The sequence below is a fragment of the Thermobia domestica genome, chromosome 11 (assembly GCF_964235325.1).
Source record: "Thermobia domestica chromosome 11, izTheDome1.hap1.1, whole genome shotgun sequence".
Classification (NCBI taxonomy): domain Eukaryota; kingdom Metazoa; phylum Arthropoda; class Insecta; order Zygentoma; family Lepismatidae; genus Thermobia; species Thermobia domestica.
In genome coordinates, this window is record NC_137464.1 from 247,597,063 (window position 1) to 247,614,069 (window position 17,007).

Sequence of the window (17,007 nt, forward strand, 5' to 3'; positions counted from 1 at the left end):
CCCAAAATAAAACTTTTCCAGCCCTTATGGTTAATTTGTAATTAATTACACAATCAGCTTTAGGATCACGACTCGAACACGGCTGTTTTTGCATTTTATTGTTTATTTCAATAATCATTAAGAGCTATAACGCTAAAAATTTTGCATCCGCATGCAATTTTGCCTGTAGATTTCAAATCTGCAATCAAAACTAATGAATATTGTATAGGTGTAGAGTTATAACAGCAATTATAGTCCCGAGTTCAGACATGTGGTGAAAGTTGTACGCGTGTGAAATTTTAGCACAAGGTTAAGAAAATGTGTCTTTTGCCTCTTAACGAGCTTCCGAAATAATGATATAGCTATTTGATACTGTATAACTTTTATTACAACTATTCCACACAGTAGCCTACAATTATGGGCACTCCTGAGGCAGGTCTCCTTGGCTCATAAAAACGTATATGTGATATAGCAAACTACGTATATTAAAGACCATACTAATATAGCAACCATGGAATAATCCCGCCTAGAAAACTTTCTTTGAGCGCCCCTGCCTACAATTATAGCAAAAAAATAACAGCTGCCTTATCTATTAATCATCAGTATTGTACAATGTATCAATGTTTACTGAAATTCACGAATAACTCGTTAATTTTATTAACAGTCTCATGTGACACACTATGTGATCTTCCACTAGCTGTGATAGAAATGTGATCTGTTCCGTCAATAAGAATGTGATTGAATGGTACCCATAGGATATCGTCGGTCTAAGGCCAGTGAAAAGCAGAAAAAAATGAAAATGAAGTTTTACGTCGCACGCTTATGCCAGTTCGGCTAAAGGAGACGGTGATGATGACAGATGAGTGAAATGGTGGAATGAAGAAAGTGGGAGGAAACGGGAGAAACTCGAGAAAACCCACGAGCACGGTGTTTGTCCACCACACGGCGCGAGCTGGGATCGAACCAGGGACCCCACGCGCTCTACCACTGAGCCACCGCGTCCCCTCAGTGCACGGTGTAAGAATTTTGTGTTGTTACCAGGGGTTTGACGATGAAATCGTACAATCTTAACCTTTACTCGTGGCCTACCATTTCGCCATTACCAGACTATGAAAGAAACACTGGAAAGATCTGTCACATTGAATGATTACCGGATTCTAGCCCAAGATCTCCCGACTGAGAAGCAAGAACGCTAACCATACGATATTTCTTTTTGATTTTTACTGTAATAAACTAGAAAAGTGATTACTCATGTTTTAACTTGGGTATAATTTAATCTTCCATTGAAATATTAAAAATAAATTATCTTTTTTGTTGCTGGGAACTTACTTAAATACCTCAAACGTAATGTTATTTACAGTAGTAAGTTATTTATTTTATTTTATTTATTTATTTATTTTTTTTAATTGTTTCAGCTACCACATAAACGACTTTTAAAACGAAAATTCTCCTCTAAACTTTCTCTGAAGTGGTAACTTCGCTCTTTCTCGTGTCGATACACTAGTCTTCAATTTATTCGGACAAATACAAAACAGAAAATAATTATGTAAGGAAAGATGTACTTACTTAACTGATAAAGAAAAGTCACCAGGTGAACTCTCACTAACTCGTATTAAGAAAGCCCCCTCATGTTTATTCATTAGAAGTTTTTCGGCATCCGCTCGGGTTATCCTTCCATAATACCAACTGAAAAAGATTGAAATACTATGAATAAAAATATATAAATAAATCAATATAGAAAGTATTTACATGATAAACAAACCATATTGAAGGAACTAAATCTAAGCAATGAATATCTTATCATCGAGCATTAGAGCGGAGTAAAGAAAAACTGTGCTACTTATTGAAAATGAACACTGGCCCTGTCAGGCACGTTTCGAGACCAGGAACTGAAACATTGGACGATAAGAATGTTCGAACATGGATTCGCTGCTCATTACAAATTGCCTTTTCACTGGCCGCTTGACACATGGCAAATCTGCAGGCTGCGCAAGGTTCAAATGGCTCTCTTCAAAGCATTTGCAGATTTTGATTGAGAAGTCTCTAGTTAAGTTATGCTTCAGCAAGTTTCTTAATGTAGCTGACAATATAGGCTATGTACATTTTCAAAATATGTAAGGACTATAAATGTTTTAAATTAAGCTAATAGTTTTAAAGTTTTTTCTGTAAGTTTTTATAGCTCAATTATTCTTATTTGTTTACAGTCGTTTTTACTGTCTGACATTTTTATTCACAATCTCTTTACAAATAGATAGAAAAAAATTTAAAACATTTTAAAGGGCTAAAACATGCCTATGGTATGCGATGATTGCCTAAACGTCAGTGCAATGCAAATACAATAGAAGCCAGGGTTGGGACAATTCTGATAATTGAGAGAGTTTAAAAAAATAAATTTTAGATTTCTCTTACAAGGGTTTGAGATTTTTCTTCTTAATTCATACAAATATTACATACAGGGTGTTACAAAAATTAGCCACAATATTTTGTGAACAGATTCCTCACATCAAAATAAGAAAAAAAGTTCATATGGACCTATGCTTAAAAGTGGATAGTTTCGGAGTTATAGGGTGCCGAAAACTAGAAACAAGTGAAGTTTAAAAGTTTATAGTTCTACTACTATGGAACCTATTGTAAAATGAAATGAAATCTTTGAGTTTTACGTCCCACGATTATGCCGGTTAGGCTAAAGGAGACGGTGATGATGAGTAATGAATGAAATGGTGGAATGAAGAAAGTGGGAGGAAACGGGAGAACCCCGAGAAAACCCACGCACACGGTGTTTGTCCACCACAAAGTTCACTTGGCGGGGGCTGGGATCGAACGCGGGACCCCAAGCATCAGAGGTGAACGCTCTACCACTGAGCCACCGCGGCCCCCTCTGTAAGATGGATATTTGGATAGTTCACATACTAGTTCCTCAGTGATGTCTTGACCCGACTACGATTGGTCTTATAGTAGTGTAACTATGGACCTGTAAAGTTTATTTTTTCACGTTTTTGGCACCCTATAACCATGAAACTATGCACTTCCGACCACAGGTGTATATGAACTTTTTTTTTTTCTTATTTTGATGTGCGGAATCTATTCCCAAAATATTTTAACAAATCTTTGTAACACCCAGTAGAAGTAAGGTTTAATTGCCCCACGTCACTCTATAAAAATCTCGTGTAGTAAACATTTAATAAATACCGTTTGAACTGATAGGAATGCAAATGATGTAGAAGTCGCGACCTCGTAACTATTCTGGAACAGAAAACAGAAAACGTACTAACGGTAAATGCATTGGAAAAATGCGAACTGAAAGTGAAAACGTTTCCGATGACCTCCATCCTATCAAGCATTGACCTTCAGCGCCTTTCTCCGGCAAACTTCTAATTTTTTCTGTTATCTTCTAATAAGAAATCTTTTTATGCAATATTTCAAGGATTATACATTCACGTCTCACTTACTAGAAAGAAAAATATATATATATTATTTTTCTCTTATTCATTTACTTTTTTTTAAAGCACTCTACGCCGTCCTTTTGACTGAATTGAAAAGAAAACCAGGAGCTCAAGTGGATCGTCAACTAAGTAATACTCGTTAAAATATTTAAGGATGTGGTGGAAAAAAGTGATAAATCACAAAATCTAAATTGTTGTTGGATAAACGCGATTGAAGTTACAAATTAGTGTACAACATATCGCTTCGTCCAACCAGCTAGTTGGGTTTCCTTTTTTAACTGATCTTTTTTTCAGTAACTTTCTATGCCACAATTGATAATAATCATTACGATGAATAGATTATTGTGAGGAAAATACAACAACTGTATACAAGACTGCAAAAAGAGTTACCAAGCGTTTCCACCTCACCCCTCAATTATAATATTACTTGATTACAGAAAATAATATTACCAATAACTTACATATTCTCAGTTATCATTTTCTCTAGAATATAAAAAATAATTGTTTCACGACTTTTGAAAGTTAAGCGTACTATATACAATGAAACTAATACAAATCTCCTCTATGACTATTATGAAGTAACATTATTACTGCTAAACCTTAGAATACAGAGTGCCCGTAAGTATAAACTAAATTCTTTATCTTCTGTTTTGTGTTTGTTACCGCATTCTCTGTTTTCAACTATAAGGCAGCTTCGTACAGGCAATCTACGTATTTTGAATGACGATTTCTGCTTGATCGTAAGTTACATCCAAATATTGCTCATATTGCTAGTAGAACACGTGCTAGATTATCTACCGGTAAGCTAGAGATCAGAGTACCAAGTCCCCACCAGCCCTGCGATTATATGTTTTTGTCCTTTGTCAGCACCGTTCTATACAGAAACTAGTATTGTACAAAAATGTAGTTTAAAACTAACTCAATTACTTTTTCACATTTTTTTCAAGCAATAAAAAAGGAATTATATATCACACCAGCATCGATCAAGTATAACATTTTAATTTATTAAGATAATGAATTTCTTTGCTCTTGTTTGTTCCGAGCTTAAGGTATAAGCGAAAATAAATTAAGAATAGATAAGGAAGAAACTCGAAACTAAGTCAATAACTGTACCTGTAATACCTGGATGGATACAAAATGTCATGACCGACCAGTACGGGACTGTATACCTACCTACTTTTGGGCCATTCTGTATATATATATATATATATATATATATGAAAGTGTCAGATATTTTTATCCCTGCACTGATCATTATGGTTTCCTATGTATATTCCTTTAATTTAAAAATATGGTTGAATTTTTTAAAATTATATACGCATTTTTAATGAATAGTTGGATTATACAGCTAAGTAATCATAACCTGTCTCATAATCAATTGCGGAAGACAATAGCTAGAAATGATTCGTTCTCGATCAATTTTTGTAAATAGAAACTAATAACTCCCTGCTTTCTAATGAGCGAGTTAACCCCTTAACCTGCTCACAGTATGTGTGTACGTTCGGATACATGGAATAGAGCATGAAAGAGTCCATCAACTGCGAAAACTGATAATAATAATAATAATAATAATAATAATAATAAAACTCGACACTGCAGCTCGAAAAAAGGCTGACACTGACATTCTTTTTAGTTCAACGTCTCACGTTTATGCGCCGACTCTACGGGAGATGGATGGATAGAGATGATAAACGAAACAGTACCAATAAAGAAAGTGAAAGGAAACAGAAAAGCGAGAAAACCCACACACAGAGGCTAGCGCTCTACCACTGAGCCACCACAGTCCCTGACGTTGATCAAAAATTAAGTATATCAGGTAAAAAGAGCAAGTGTTATCTGAAATTCTGTTTTTATATTCCGGTAAGTAAATACCTAGGGTTTTGATGAAATAGTAAAATTAGGCGTCCATCGTCAAAAGTAGAAAACGAAAGGCTCCTAAAGTTGATTTGGAAAAGTGCTCTCCAATCTAATCTTCCCAATGATTTTTTTCTTTCTTCAAAAAATCACACTAAATGTGGAGAAACTTACATTTTTTTTTCTTACACAAGAAAAATACTTAATTATTGTATTCACGAGGGAATAGAAAATACATTTTGAACTCGGGAGATTCTCCAATTTTAACGAATAATTTGTAATTTCGTTTTTGGCAGAACAATATACAACAACAAAAATCCTTTCACCCTGGAGTTTAAGTGCAACTAACCGTATTGAAAATGTAACGGTTACACTTTGTTAAACGGAATTATCACAAGTGAATCCGTACTTTAAATATGAACTGAAACTGCTGTTAGGCATATATATGAAGAACTGAAAATTTTTGAATAAACTAACAATATTTATAACATTATTACTCTTAAAATTTAAGAAGAAAATTATTTGTACGTTATTAACAAGTTTACATCCTAAACATACTGTAACGAAGAAAAATTCAGTTCACAAAAAACACAATAAGAAAGTACTTTCATAGCTATAATAAGTTTTACTCTATACACATCTTGCGAAACATATCAAAACGTCTATTTTCTCAATTTTGTAGTCGGAGTAGTTTTAACGGAAATAAGATATGGCTTCCGAGCTATTTGCTCTAAGTTAAGAGTATTGTCCTCTCTGATAAAATTAGAATTAGGCAACTGAAATAACACAACTGAGAAATTATATTGCGTAACCTAACCTTGCAATCAAACATGGCAATGCCGCTTCAAAAATAAATCAAAATAGCCACCTCTCGATCAAATATGGATGAGAAATGAGTACGGAGTGGGAGGCACGGTGGCTCAGTGGTAGAGCGTTCACCTCTGGTGCGTGGGGTCCCTGGTTCGATCCGAGCTTGCGCCAAGTGAAATTTGTGGCGCCCAAACACAGTGTTCGTGGGCTTTCTCGGGGTTCTCCCGTTTCTTCCCACTTTATTTATTCCACTATTGCATTCATTTCTCATCATCACCGTCTCCTTTATCCCAGCCAGCACAATCATGGGACGTTAAACTGAAATATTTCATTTCATTTTCATTTTTTGTGTGTAAGTATCTTTGTTTTATATTAGAATGTAATAGAAGAACGCAACAGGTGGACAAACACCGTGTGCGTGGAGTTTCTCGGGGTTTTCCCGTTCCTTTCCACTTGCTTCATTCTATTATTTCATTCATTCTTATCATAATAGTCTCTTTGAATCTACAAAGCATAAGTGGGACGTAGAAAATGAAGTACTGAAAAAAAAAAAACAAAGTTTGTAGATGAATAAAGAAGTCATTAAAAGCCAAAATTTGATTATTTTTCCATAGACGACTGCTTTAGAAAAAATAAGAACATAAATAAACTCTCGTAGAAAATTATCTTCCAAATAGTAAGTTAACAAACTTGAGTAAACACTTCACACTGTGCTAAGAGTTGTACGTTGTAAAGCAACTTCTCGTATGCTTTTCCTTCTGGAAAGTCCACAACAGTGGTTTCGCAAGGTGTAACACAATAAACATATTTTTCTCAAAGAACTGGAATAATCTGCTTAGACTGGTTACTTTAGTTCCAATGTTACAATATCATTATTTGGTAAAAATGAAACTTACTCATGGTTCTTCATTTCTATATAATTGCTAGGTATTAGGCCTTCTTTTCCGTCTAACTCAGCTCTATACCAATTCATATCATCTTCCATATTGAGTATCTGCAAAAGAAAGTTTAATATTTCACTTACACAAGTAACACATGGACCTCCTTTAAAAAAAGGAAAAAGTTTACATAATCCAATGACTGAAGCTGTAAGAAACTACATCTTTCATTTCGAGTTACCCTACTAATCATGTAATATCCATTTGAAGAATAGAAGAAACGACAAAAGGAAGCAGAACTGGATAAGAAATTTGAAATAGATAATACTAATGGTCAAACATAATCAGAGGTTTCTGACAGCATCATACAAAAACAGCTGAACAGATGTTTGTAAAGTTTGGCGTGATAACGTACCTCAAACCACAGATCATATTCAATATTTTACTTTGGATATCTAATTATTATAACTAAGAGTCCGCTGAATTTCAATGGAATGCATGCGCTTCAAGCTGGTTAAGGGTCGACAGAACGAACCTTATCTCGCCACAATGTCATCTTACCGCTCCAAAGAACCAAGTAGTTGTATCACGTGTACAAGTTTGGTATCTGAATTAATATTGAAACCGGGAATGGCAGTAATTTCTACCACTTCTGATTTATATTTTTTTTAAAGCTTAACGTCTCAAGGTTATAACCTTTAGGGTAAAGACCGATCAATGAAAGTGAATGTGTGCTCTTACACCGAGAATCGAACCCGGGACCACGTGCACCAAGGGCATAAGTGCTAGCCAGTAGATCAGTAGGAAGGGCTACACTTCCTTTTTCTCCTTTATTAGAGTGATTACACAGTGGAGACGGGATGTACTCTTTGGGCGATTAATTGATTGCGATACACCGCTTCTCTCTGTCTATTACTACTGCTACTTTCTATGTATTTTTCAACTCTATAGCGATCAACGTTGAAACCGGAGATGGTAAATTTTTGCCATTTCCAGCTTGAATAGAGGATTAGAAGAGAAGACAGTACACCCTTTTCTTAGAACACTAAAACGTTTCCAAAAAACGTTTCTTCGTATCTCGTACCGTCTTTTCTCTATGTATTTCAATACTGAAACCGGAAGTCGTGGTGGATTTGCAATACTTCCGTTTTTAGTAGAGAGTTAAGGATGAAGATGAAACGTAATCAAGCGCAGGAAACAGCTTTTCGCTACCTATTACGATGTTACTCTAGTAATCAACGTTAAAACTACTAATAATTGATTTTCACCACTTTCTGTTTGAATATCACCCCCATCAAAGAACTTGACTCTACATTCTGACCACAACGAATGGTGATTCAAGCATTTCTTAAGATGTTTTGTCTCACACACGGACAAAGTAAACATAGAAAGGAGTTTTAGTAAACGAAACTCTTTAAAAACCATTTTTTCCGTTTATATTCGATAAGCTTTCTCACCTTCCTTGGTCGGAAACAGATGAAGTGGAAGTATGTTGCACTAGATCAGAAATATCCTGCATTGATGAACCGAAAGCACATCCTGCTGTAACAGGGTAATGCAAAGCCAAACTCGGCTCGAAAAACGCAACAGAAAATTCAGGAACTTGACGGCATCAAACTGATGCCACAGCAGACATATAGCCCCGACCTTGCTCTTTCGAATAACTACCTGTTTCGAACCATGGCGCATTTTCTGAAATCACGATGCTTCCCCAACCCACAGGAGGTGGAAGCAGCAGCGACTGACTTCTTTGCCTCTAATAACAAGGCGTGGTATTGAGGAAAGTGTTTGCAGTCTTAGCCTATGGTCACAGTAGATCCGACTTTCACCGATCTTTTAGTCTGACATACTCTGACGACATCGGTGAAATAAACAAATGCATTGAGGAAAGTGTACGTGCTCAGACTGGCGTCGACATGGTCTGGCGACTACGACCGACTTCTACCGACCACTGATCGAAAAAAATATTTTGTTTTTGTCGTCAGACTACGCCAGACTAGCGGGTGGTTTACAACACATCGCAAGTATTGAGACTCTCCTTCTTCTGCTGATATAAGTTCGAAAATTACTTTGCTTCTCTATGCGTCCCCGGATCTTCTGTAAGATGTACCAAAATGTATCCTGTTTCATTCTTAAGTACTGAAAACAAATTTCTGTGGCTGCTCCACCAACTTTGAAAATAGCGTGTGAAACTCACCACATTTCTCTCTTTCTTGAAAAATAGTATTCGCATATTCGCTCCTATCTTTCTCTAGAAGTAATATTTTTAACAGAGGCTTTTCTAACAGCACAAATTCCTCGTCCATACTGTATCCCAGAAGAAGACACTAACGACGGATTGGTTGCAATGTGACCAATCCGTCGGCAGACGCGGTCGGTCGTAATCGCCAGAGTGAAAAATCGGATGCACTGTGACCGTAGGCTAACACGGGGGGAAGGTGTTATGCTTTCAATGCTAACTTGCTTTCATTGCACTGTAACGAATACAAGTACGTTGTGTGCCAGAATGTTGCACGCTTTATGACTCAGCCTTGTACTATAATAATAGAGCTTAATGAAAGTAATGCCAGCACCAGTTTCACCTCAATAAGAGGCATGGTTCTCGTGGAGTGTCAATGTTTAGGTCTACAAATTAATTGTTTTTCCTTATTTTTCCGAAAACTATTCTACTTTGTCCTGGAGTACGCTATAAGGAAAATCAAAGATAGCAACCAGGGCCTAGAGTTGAACGGTATTCACCAGGTTATGGCGTATGCTAATAATGTAAATATAATAGGGGATGACAGGAAAACAATAGACACAAATGAAGGTCTTATTAAACGCGTGCAAGGACATGGGTTTGGAAGAAAATGTAGAGAAAAATAAATACATGTAAGTTCGTTGGGATCGTAATATTACAAATCATGGATGCGTTAAAACATCAAATAACTTTTGATAATGTGGATACTTGCAATATTAACAGACGGAAATCATGTTCACGAGAAAATTAAAAGTCGACTAAAAGCAGGAAATTCGTGTTATTGCTCAGCTCAAAATCTCTAGACGTCGCGAATTCTGTCGAGGAATTTGAAGCTTAAAATATACAAAACGATAATCATGCCTATTGTTCTGTATGGCTGCGAAACATGGTCGCGTACTCTAAGGAAATAACGTACACTGAAAGTATTTTAGAACAAGATTCTGAGACGAATATTCGAACCAAAAGGATCTGGAATGGTGGAAACTTAACGAGGAACTGCATAATTTATACCGTTTACCACACATTGTTCGGGTCATCAAATCTAGGGGGCTCAGGTGAACAGGTCACGTGGCCAGAATGGAAGAAAGTGGGAACGCTTTGTAAGTTTTTATTGCAAATGGGAACGCTTTAGAAGTTTTCACTGGAAATTCAATCACAAAACGTCCATTAGGAAAACCTAGGCGCAGATGGGAGGACAATATTAAGATGGATCTTTCAGAAATAGGAATACAAAGTAGAAACTGGATCCTGTTGGCTAAGGATAGAAGTCAATGGAGAGCTTTTGTGAACGCGGCATTGAACCTCCGGGTTTTATAGGCCATAGAGTAAGTTAGTTTCTGAAAAAGACATGAATTTTTACAGTTACACGTATAATTTTGTCCAGCTGAATAACGTCTCGTAACGATTGGTATATGGCTCATCTTTCGACAATGTTTCTCCCGTTAAAGGCGAATAATATTGTAAATCTCCTGTGATCAGACGTGTCATCATCATAATCATATCAGCAATGTTTAAAAGCTATATTGATATTTTTTCACGCACAAAAGCTTATAGTGAAAGTCTGAATTGACTGAACACAAAACATCAGAACTCAAGAATACGGACTTGTAATATAACGAAAAGGTATAAACTGTACTCCATAGAATTGACAATTTTCCATTTGAGTGTGTTGGTGTCAGATACGTGCTTATGAAGTTAACAACCGGCAAAACGGCCACGCCCTCGAAGTTTTAAACAAATATGAAATACCTACACGTTAAACAAGTCCACCAAATGAATTCTACAGATGCTGTTTTTATTGGTAAACTATATACTTGTTATATCTACTGTTTATCATCCAAATGCACAACGAAAATTTTGAACCCTTCCTCAGGGTACAAGATTGGTAGGATCGAAAATTAGCCTCCCTTTCAGCACCAAGGTCATATGAGACATGGACCAAAATTTACGGTGGAATCCGAAGCACTGTAAGGCGTTCAGATTTCAAGGCTCTCCAATCAGGAATTGAACTCAAGACTCCATGCATCAAACGCGCGTGGACTAACAACTAAACAAGCGGGCAGAGCGATAAAAACATTAATTATATCAGTAAATGTTTATACTTTTCGTTTTTTCCTTTTCAAGTTCAGTCAAAATTTTCTTCTGTAACATACTTACTTCTTTTGAATAATGACTGAATGCTGGCAACAAACCTGGATTTCGGAATATAGATTAATCAACTATTTAGAAAAAACCAGATTACCTGACGAAGCTTATGTCTACATCCCGATCGATATCCTGGTCACGATGTTTAGAAGTTGAAAAGGGTGTCTTCTCATGCAGTCATATTCTATCAAACATTTCCTTAAATACCTACAGTAAACATTGGAAAATAATGCACTAAAATTGTCTACCCTTGAACTATTGGTTTCGGTCAACCGACAACACCTGTGAAGTAATGCCCATTACAAAACTTCACAGTTGATTCATAATGGGCTGCCTAAAATCAATAGTGCAGTAGTACACAGTTTCAGTGTGTTACTTTTTAATGTGTATTCTTCACTGGAAGTAATGTCTTTATAAAATGTAACTACGTAAGACGACACTTTTCAACTTTTTAAGTATAGTAACCAACGGATTAATTATGATTAGGTACTCAGGCGAATTTACCACATAACTGAAATGTGTTTATAGCTATCAATCGCTAATTGAACAGAACTTAGTTTTTCGTTACTTGAAAAGTGGGTGTGTATGGTGGGCGTGGTGGACATTACTTCAAGATTTATTCATTACATTTTGTAACAATTTTCGTGCATTATAATTTACAAAATGATTTAATCGGATTAGCAATGGTGTTCGTAATCAAAGGTTCGATTGACAATAAGCACAAGATTTGGTATTGAGACAACTAAGATACTACTCGAATTCAACAGAAACTAACAGTTTGGCTATTTATACCCTAATTTGAAGGAGATTGTCTTTCAGTTCTTCGCCTTCAAGGGAGCTGTCTTATTTTCTTACTCTGATGCCTTCAACATGTCATGAAATATAAATATGACAGGACTAAATTACCTGTCAGAATCAAACAACTTAAGATCAATACAATGATAGAAAAAACTATTCTTTGGACTGTTCAACCAAAGTTCCTATGGTATTAATGTAACTCACGCAACAATAGTGTGCTGGTAGAGAAACTATTTTGCCTGAACTAACACAACGAAAAAAAAAAAAAAATATATATATATCTTACTACAACCGTACATATCTCGCAACTAATTATCTTTGACTGAAGTTGAAACTTCTCTCTTACGCACAAAAGACAATATGAAATAGGCCTACTGCTTAAAAAAATAATCCTGAACCCTACGAGGTTTAAATCTGGGATCATACGTACAGGGTATTTGACAAGAGGAACACGAAATACACAAATAATTTGGGTCAGTCATGACACAATTATACAGTTCTTCGGAAAACGTATCTATCAATCTAAATATCTTACTGATTGATCTTATTAAAATTCATCGGGTTAACTTTACAATGTCCGCTCCAGTTGGTATCCTTACGCAGAGACGAGATAATACACACTATTAATTTTAACAAAATGGATCCAAACTTCCTTAAGGTAACCCGACCGGTCCCTACTTATCCCTACCTTACTCTACTCTTTTAACCCTTTCGGATTCAGGTGCTCAAAGTGGCATACATGGGTGTGTGACTTTTTTAATTCGCTCCTGTGTGGACACTAAGATATCAGTTTTTTTTTTTTTTTTTAATATGATTGGACCATAATTTATCATATTAGTTTCTTTTTGTTCTGAGTGTCAAAATTCCTTCTCAAATTTCAGCTCAAAGTCAAAAATTCCAGAACTTTTTACCCTCAAATCCTTTTTTTTCCCTGGAGCTTCCTTCGTTGTAGAGAGGTCTTCTTAAGATGTGTCAGGTAGATACCTCGGATGGATATCATTGGACCGGTCCGTGCGCAGTACTGCCAACTAGGGAAATTAAAATTTTCCAAAATTTGGGCAAAAAAACTCGAAATTTTTGTTTATAAATCCGTACGTGTACGTTCGAGCGCAAGTCAACTTATGCCAGTCGAACATTAGTCCTTACTGAACAAAAGTGGGTACAGATCGGTACCATGGGGCACAAAAAATTCGTATTTAACTCGTAAGTACTATGGACCGTCTCTCAGATCGCTGTGACTTTTCGTATCAGTATATTTTCCACAGTCTCACTACTACAAGTGGATCTTTTCGTCTACCTTTCTGTCTAGCTAATGGTTACATATTGTGAAGTTCGTGTTATAATTGATCCCCTGTGCGCGGCGCTGAAGGGGTCGAGCGGTCTCACAGACGTACTATAGTAGTTACGTATTTTGCTGTTCAGTTGTCTTTCGTTATTTACTGATTATTAGCAGTTTTGTGTCTTACCGTGTGGCACGCCTTGCACCACACATCAAATAGTGACCCAGAGACTGCAAAACCTGAAATAATCATATTTTATAACGAGTAAAGGAGTGGATACTCTAGACAAAAAGTATACAGATTACACATCAAGTCGTCGAACAAAACGATAGCCATTGACAATTTTATTTATGCTGGTGGATGTTGCGTGTGGTGTCAATGCGTATGTCTTGCATCAAGTCTACGCTAAGTCTGCAGTGATGACAAGACTTGATTTCATGAAAACGTTGGCAAAAGGACTTCTTATGCCTCACATAGAACGTAGATTCATCGGACATCTGTCATGAGACCTGAGCTTTTCAATCAAGAGTATACTACTGCTTGAAAGTGAGTTTCCCACCACCGCGCACAAAGAGTTGAAGAGGAAAACAGTCTTCTGTCCACTGAGTTGTACGCGGAAAGCAAAGATATTCGTGTCAGCGGTGTGCCGATACCGATTTCCTTGCAGTGTAGAAAAAAAAGATATAAGTGCCTACTAGAAGAAAGTACATGCGGTCAGAAAAGTTAGTGCGGTACTTTCTTTACCGGCAAAACGTATTTTCTTTACTTTCTCCATCATATGCGAACTAAAATAAGTTTTATTCATTAACTTTCACTACAACAAATGTAACTGTACAACTATAACAGTACCTTCTTGTAAGTTTAAAAATGCTAAAATTCCATGTTTTTTCTCCGTTTTACTGTATTTTTTCTTCTCAGTGCATCTATAAGAACAGTGTATTTTAAATTTGTGTTACTCTGACTACATAGAAACGGAGGAAAAAATTGAATATTTCAACAATTACAATTTTAGAATAACAATGAAAACATTGTTGCAAATTTTGAATATGTTCTCTTTCTCATTGTTTTAAAAATATAAAGCTTTTTTTTTTTTTTTTTACATCGTGAAATTACTATGTTTTATTTTTCTATAAGCAATAAAGATATGTAAGACAGCATTTTAAAAAATATGCAATAAAACTACTATTCAGAAAATGCGAAACAACAATGCGGTCTGACAGACCTTTCCATAGTAGTTACGTGATTATTTTCGTCCATAGTACTTAAGGGTTAAGTTTTAACCCTTGATTTTTCTAATTTTTCCCTACTTTTCTGTTTACCATAATCTATGTTTTGTAATTAGAAGCTTTGTTTCTTAAATATCGCCATGATATTTGTAGGATATATTAGTGATGTACCAGTGTTTATTTTAAGATTGTTTGCGTCTGTCTGGTAGCAGTGTTGCCAGTTACAGAAAAGTCCCGACTTTAGGGGAAAATTTTGGAAAAATTTCCTTTATGTCTCTATTATTTTCCTCCTGTCGGCTACATTCGAACGAACGTACCACTGTCAAAAAGCCTTGTTCTTAGCCTACACAACGCACCATGAAAAGTTTCAGTAGGATTAATTAGGGATGGTATAGCACCGGCGTATCTGTTGATTTTTGCTTCTGAGGCGTAAAATGTGTCAAAATTTCATGTGTGTGATGACAAATGATATTTTCTTTCTTTCTCTCTGTATGGCAGCCAGCGACTTTCACTGTACCGTGTGAACACACCAAAGAATTTTTTAGATGACTTGGACCCATGTGGCAATAATGGTGCCAGCTAGAAAAGAAAAGAAATCTTGAAATTCGGTTAGGGAACTTTTTCGTAAATTTCCACTCCTACATTTCCCTCCCGTTGGCAAAACTGCAATGTAACTTTAAAAAAAAAAATCCCTCTTGTAAAAAACGAAGGCCTTAACCATATTAATCGAGTAAATAGCTTTTGAGCAATAAGTTAGTAACTGAAAATGTAGGAAAACGTCAAAAATGACCTACGTCCGAAAGGGTTAAAACGGCCATACTTATCGATGCGTAGCTAAAGCATGAATTGTGAATTATATCCAATTCATCTTCCATACTGTCGCAATATCATGACTCCACGTGCACAAACTTCATAATCGGCCTCTATTATTATTATCTATTGCTCTATTCATCAATGATTTAGCAGGAAAAGTCGAATACTCAAAAATATTTTTATACGCAGATGACATGAAGCTTTCTATAGTAGTTAATACGAGTATGATAATTATCTGCTGCAGAAAGATTTAAATACAGTAAATCATTGGTGTGAAAATAATTTATTAATGATCAACTCTGAGAAAACTAAACATATGACATTCACTAATACAACTCAATACTTTGTTAGCAAATATAAAATTAATGGAGTAATAATAGACAAAGTTGAACAAATTAAAGATCTTGGTATTTTGTATGACAGACAATTAAAGTTTGGTAATCACATAAATGACATAGTACAATCAACAAGAAAAACAATTCGTTTTATATTTTATCAACGGCCTGACTTTATAAATGGTATTTCTTATGTGTACCTATATAAGACACTTGTTAGATCCAAATTGGAATTTGGTTCAGTTGTCTGGAACAGTCTATCCAACATACTTGTTAACAAAATCGAAGCTGTACAGAAATGTTTCATAAGGCTACTGCGTTATAAAACGAAAAAGGATGATTATGCACATGAATATGGATATTGGTTAACATTTTGGGAACTTCAAGCCCTATCGGAAAGGAGGAAAGTTATTGATAAATTATTTATTCAAATGGTGTTGGATAACAAATATAGTAGCAAATATTGCTTAGAAAATATAGGAATAAGAGTGCCAACTTATAGTGTTAGGAATCGATCGACATTTGTTGCATTAAACTTAAAATGTGAAATACTAAGAATGAAAATGTCTTACAATTTAGAATGAACATCTTAGGATAAATGTCAGAGCATTTCTTACAAAAATTAAACTGTTTTAACTTTATGACAAGGGTTCTAGCTGCTTATTTTTATTTTATTGTTATTGTGTATTTTCAGTGTATTCTTGTTATATTCATTTAGGTTATAGTTAAGGAGCCGTACTTCCCATTTAGGGAAGGACGAGAAACGCCATACTTTCAGGAATTATTCATTGACTATCTAGGATGTTAAAAAGTAGGTAATAGACTGAGTTTTTGCCCTTGTACTTAGCGTGTTCAGGTAGTGCAACAGTAAGATGTATCCTCGTGCACGGGAGATGAGAAGTAGCTGTTCTTAACTATTACCTTCATTTACTCAAAGAACCGGTCTTTTATGTTAAAATGTGACAATAAGTGAACAAGATTTTTGCATGTTGGATGTGTAATTTTAAGTAAGGTTATTTCATTCTTTTAAATGGTAGTTAAATGAGACTAATTTGCATTGTTCTTTTAATCGTATATTATCAAATTGTTTTTTTTTTATTTTTTTATTTTTTTTTTATACGGTATATCAGTTTCAACCTTATAATTTTAATATATTAACCTTCTGACAAAGGCCTTAACGTGCTCTAACAGTCATTCTATACTATAT

General features: G+C 35.5%; 1 protein-coding gene across 3 annotated transcripts in view; it reads right to left on the bottom strand.

The window, feature by feature from the left end:
• Positions 1-17,007, bottom strand: part of drk (growth factor receptor-bound protein 2 drk) — a 34,310-nt gene that overhangs the window by 15,160 nt on the left and 2,143 nt on the right. The window contains exons 1-3 of one of the 3 annotated variants that reach the window (XM_081731948.1): positions 8,633-8,668; positions 6,983-7,080; positions 1,546-1,665 (exon numbers count right to left, since the gene is read on the bottom strand). In XM_081731948.1, coding sequence (XP_081588074.1) covers positions 1,546-1,665; positions 6,983-7,080; positions 8,633-8,653 — 239 coding nt within the window. In that variant the 5' untranslated portion in view covers positions 8,654-8,668. Of the gene's footprint in view, positions 1-1,545; positions 1,666-6,982; positions 7,081-8,421; positions 8,563-8,632; positions 8,669-17,007 lie in introns of those variants that run through there. The other 2 variants (XM_081731949.1, XM_081731946.1) reach the window with 2 other exon arrangements.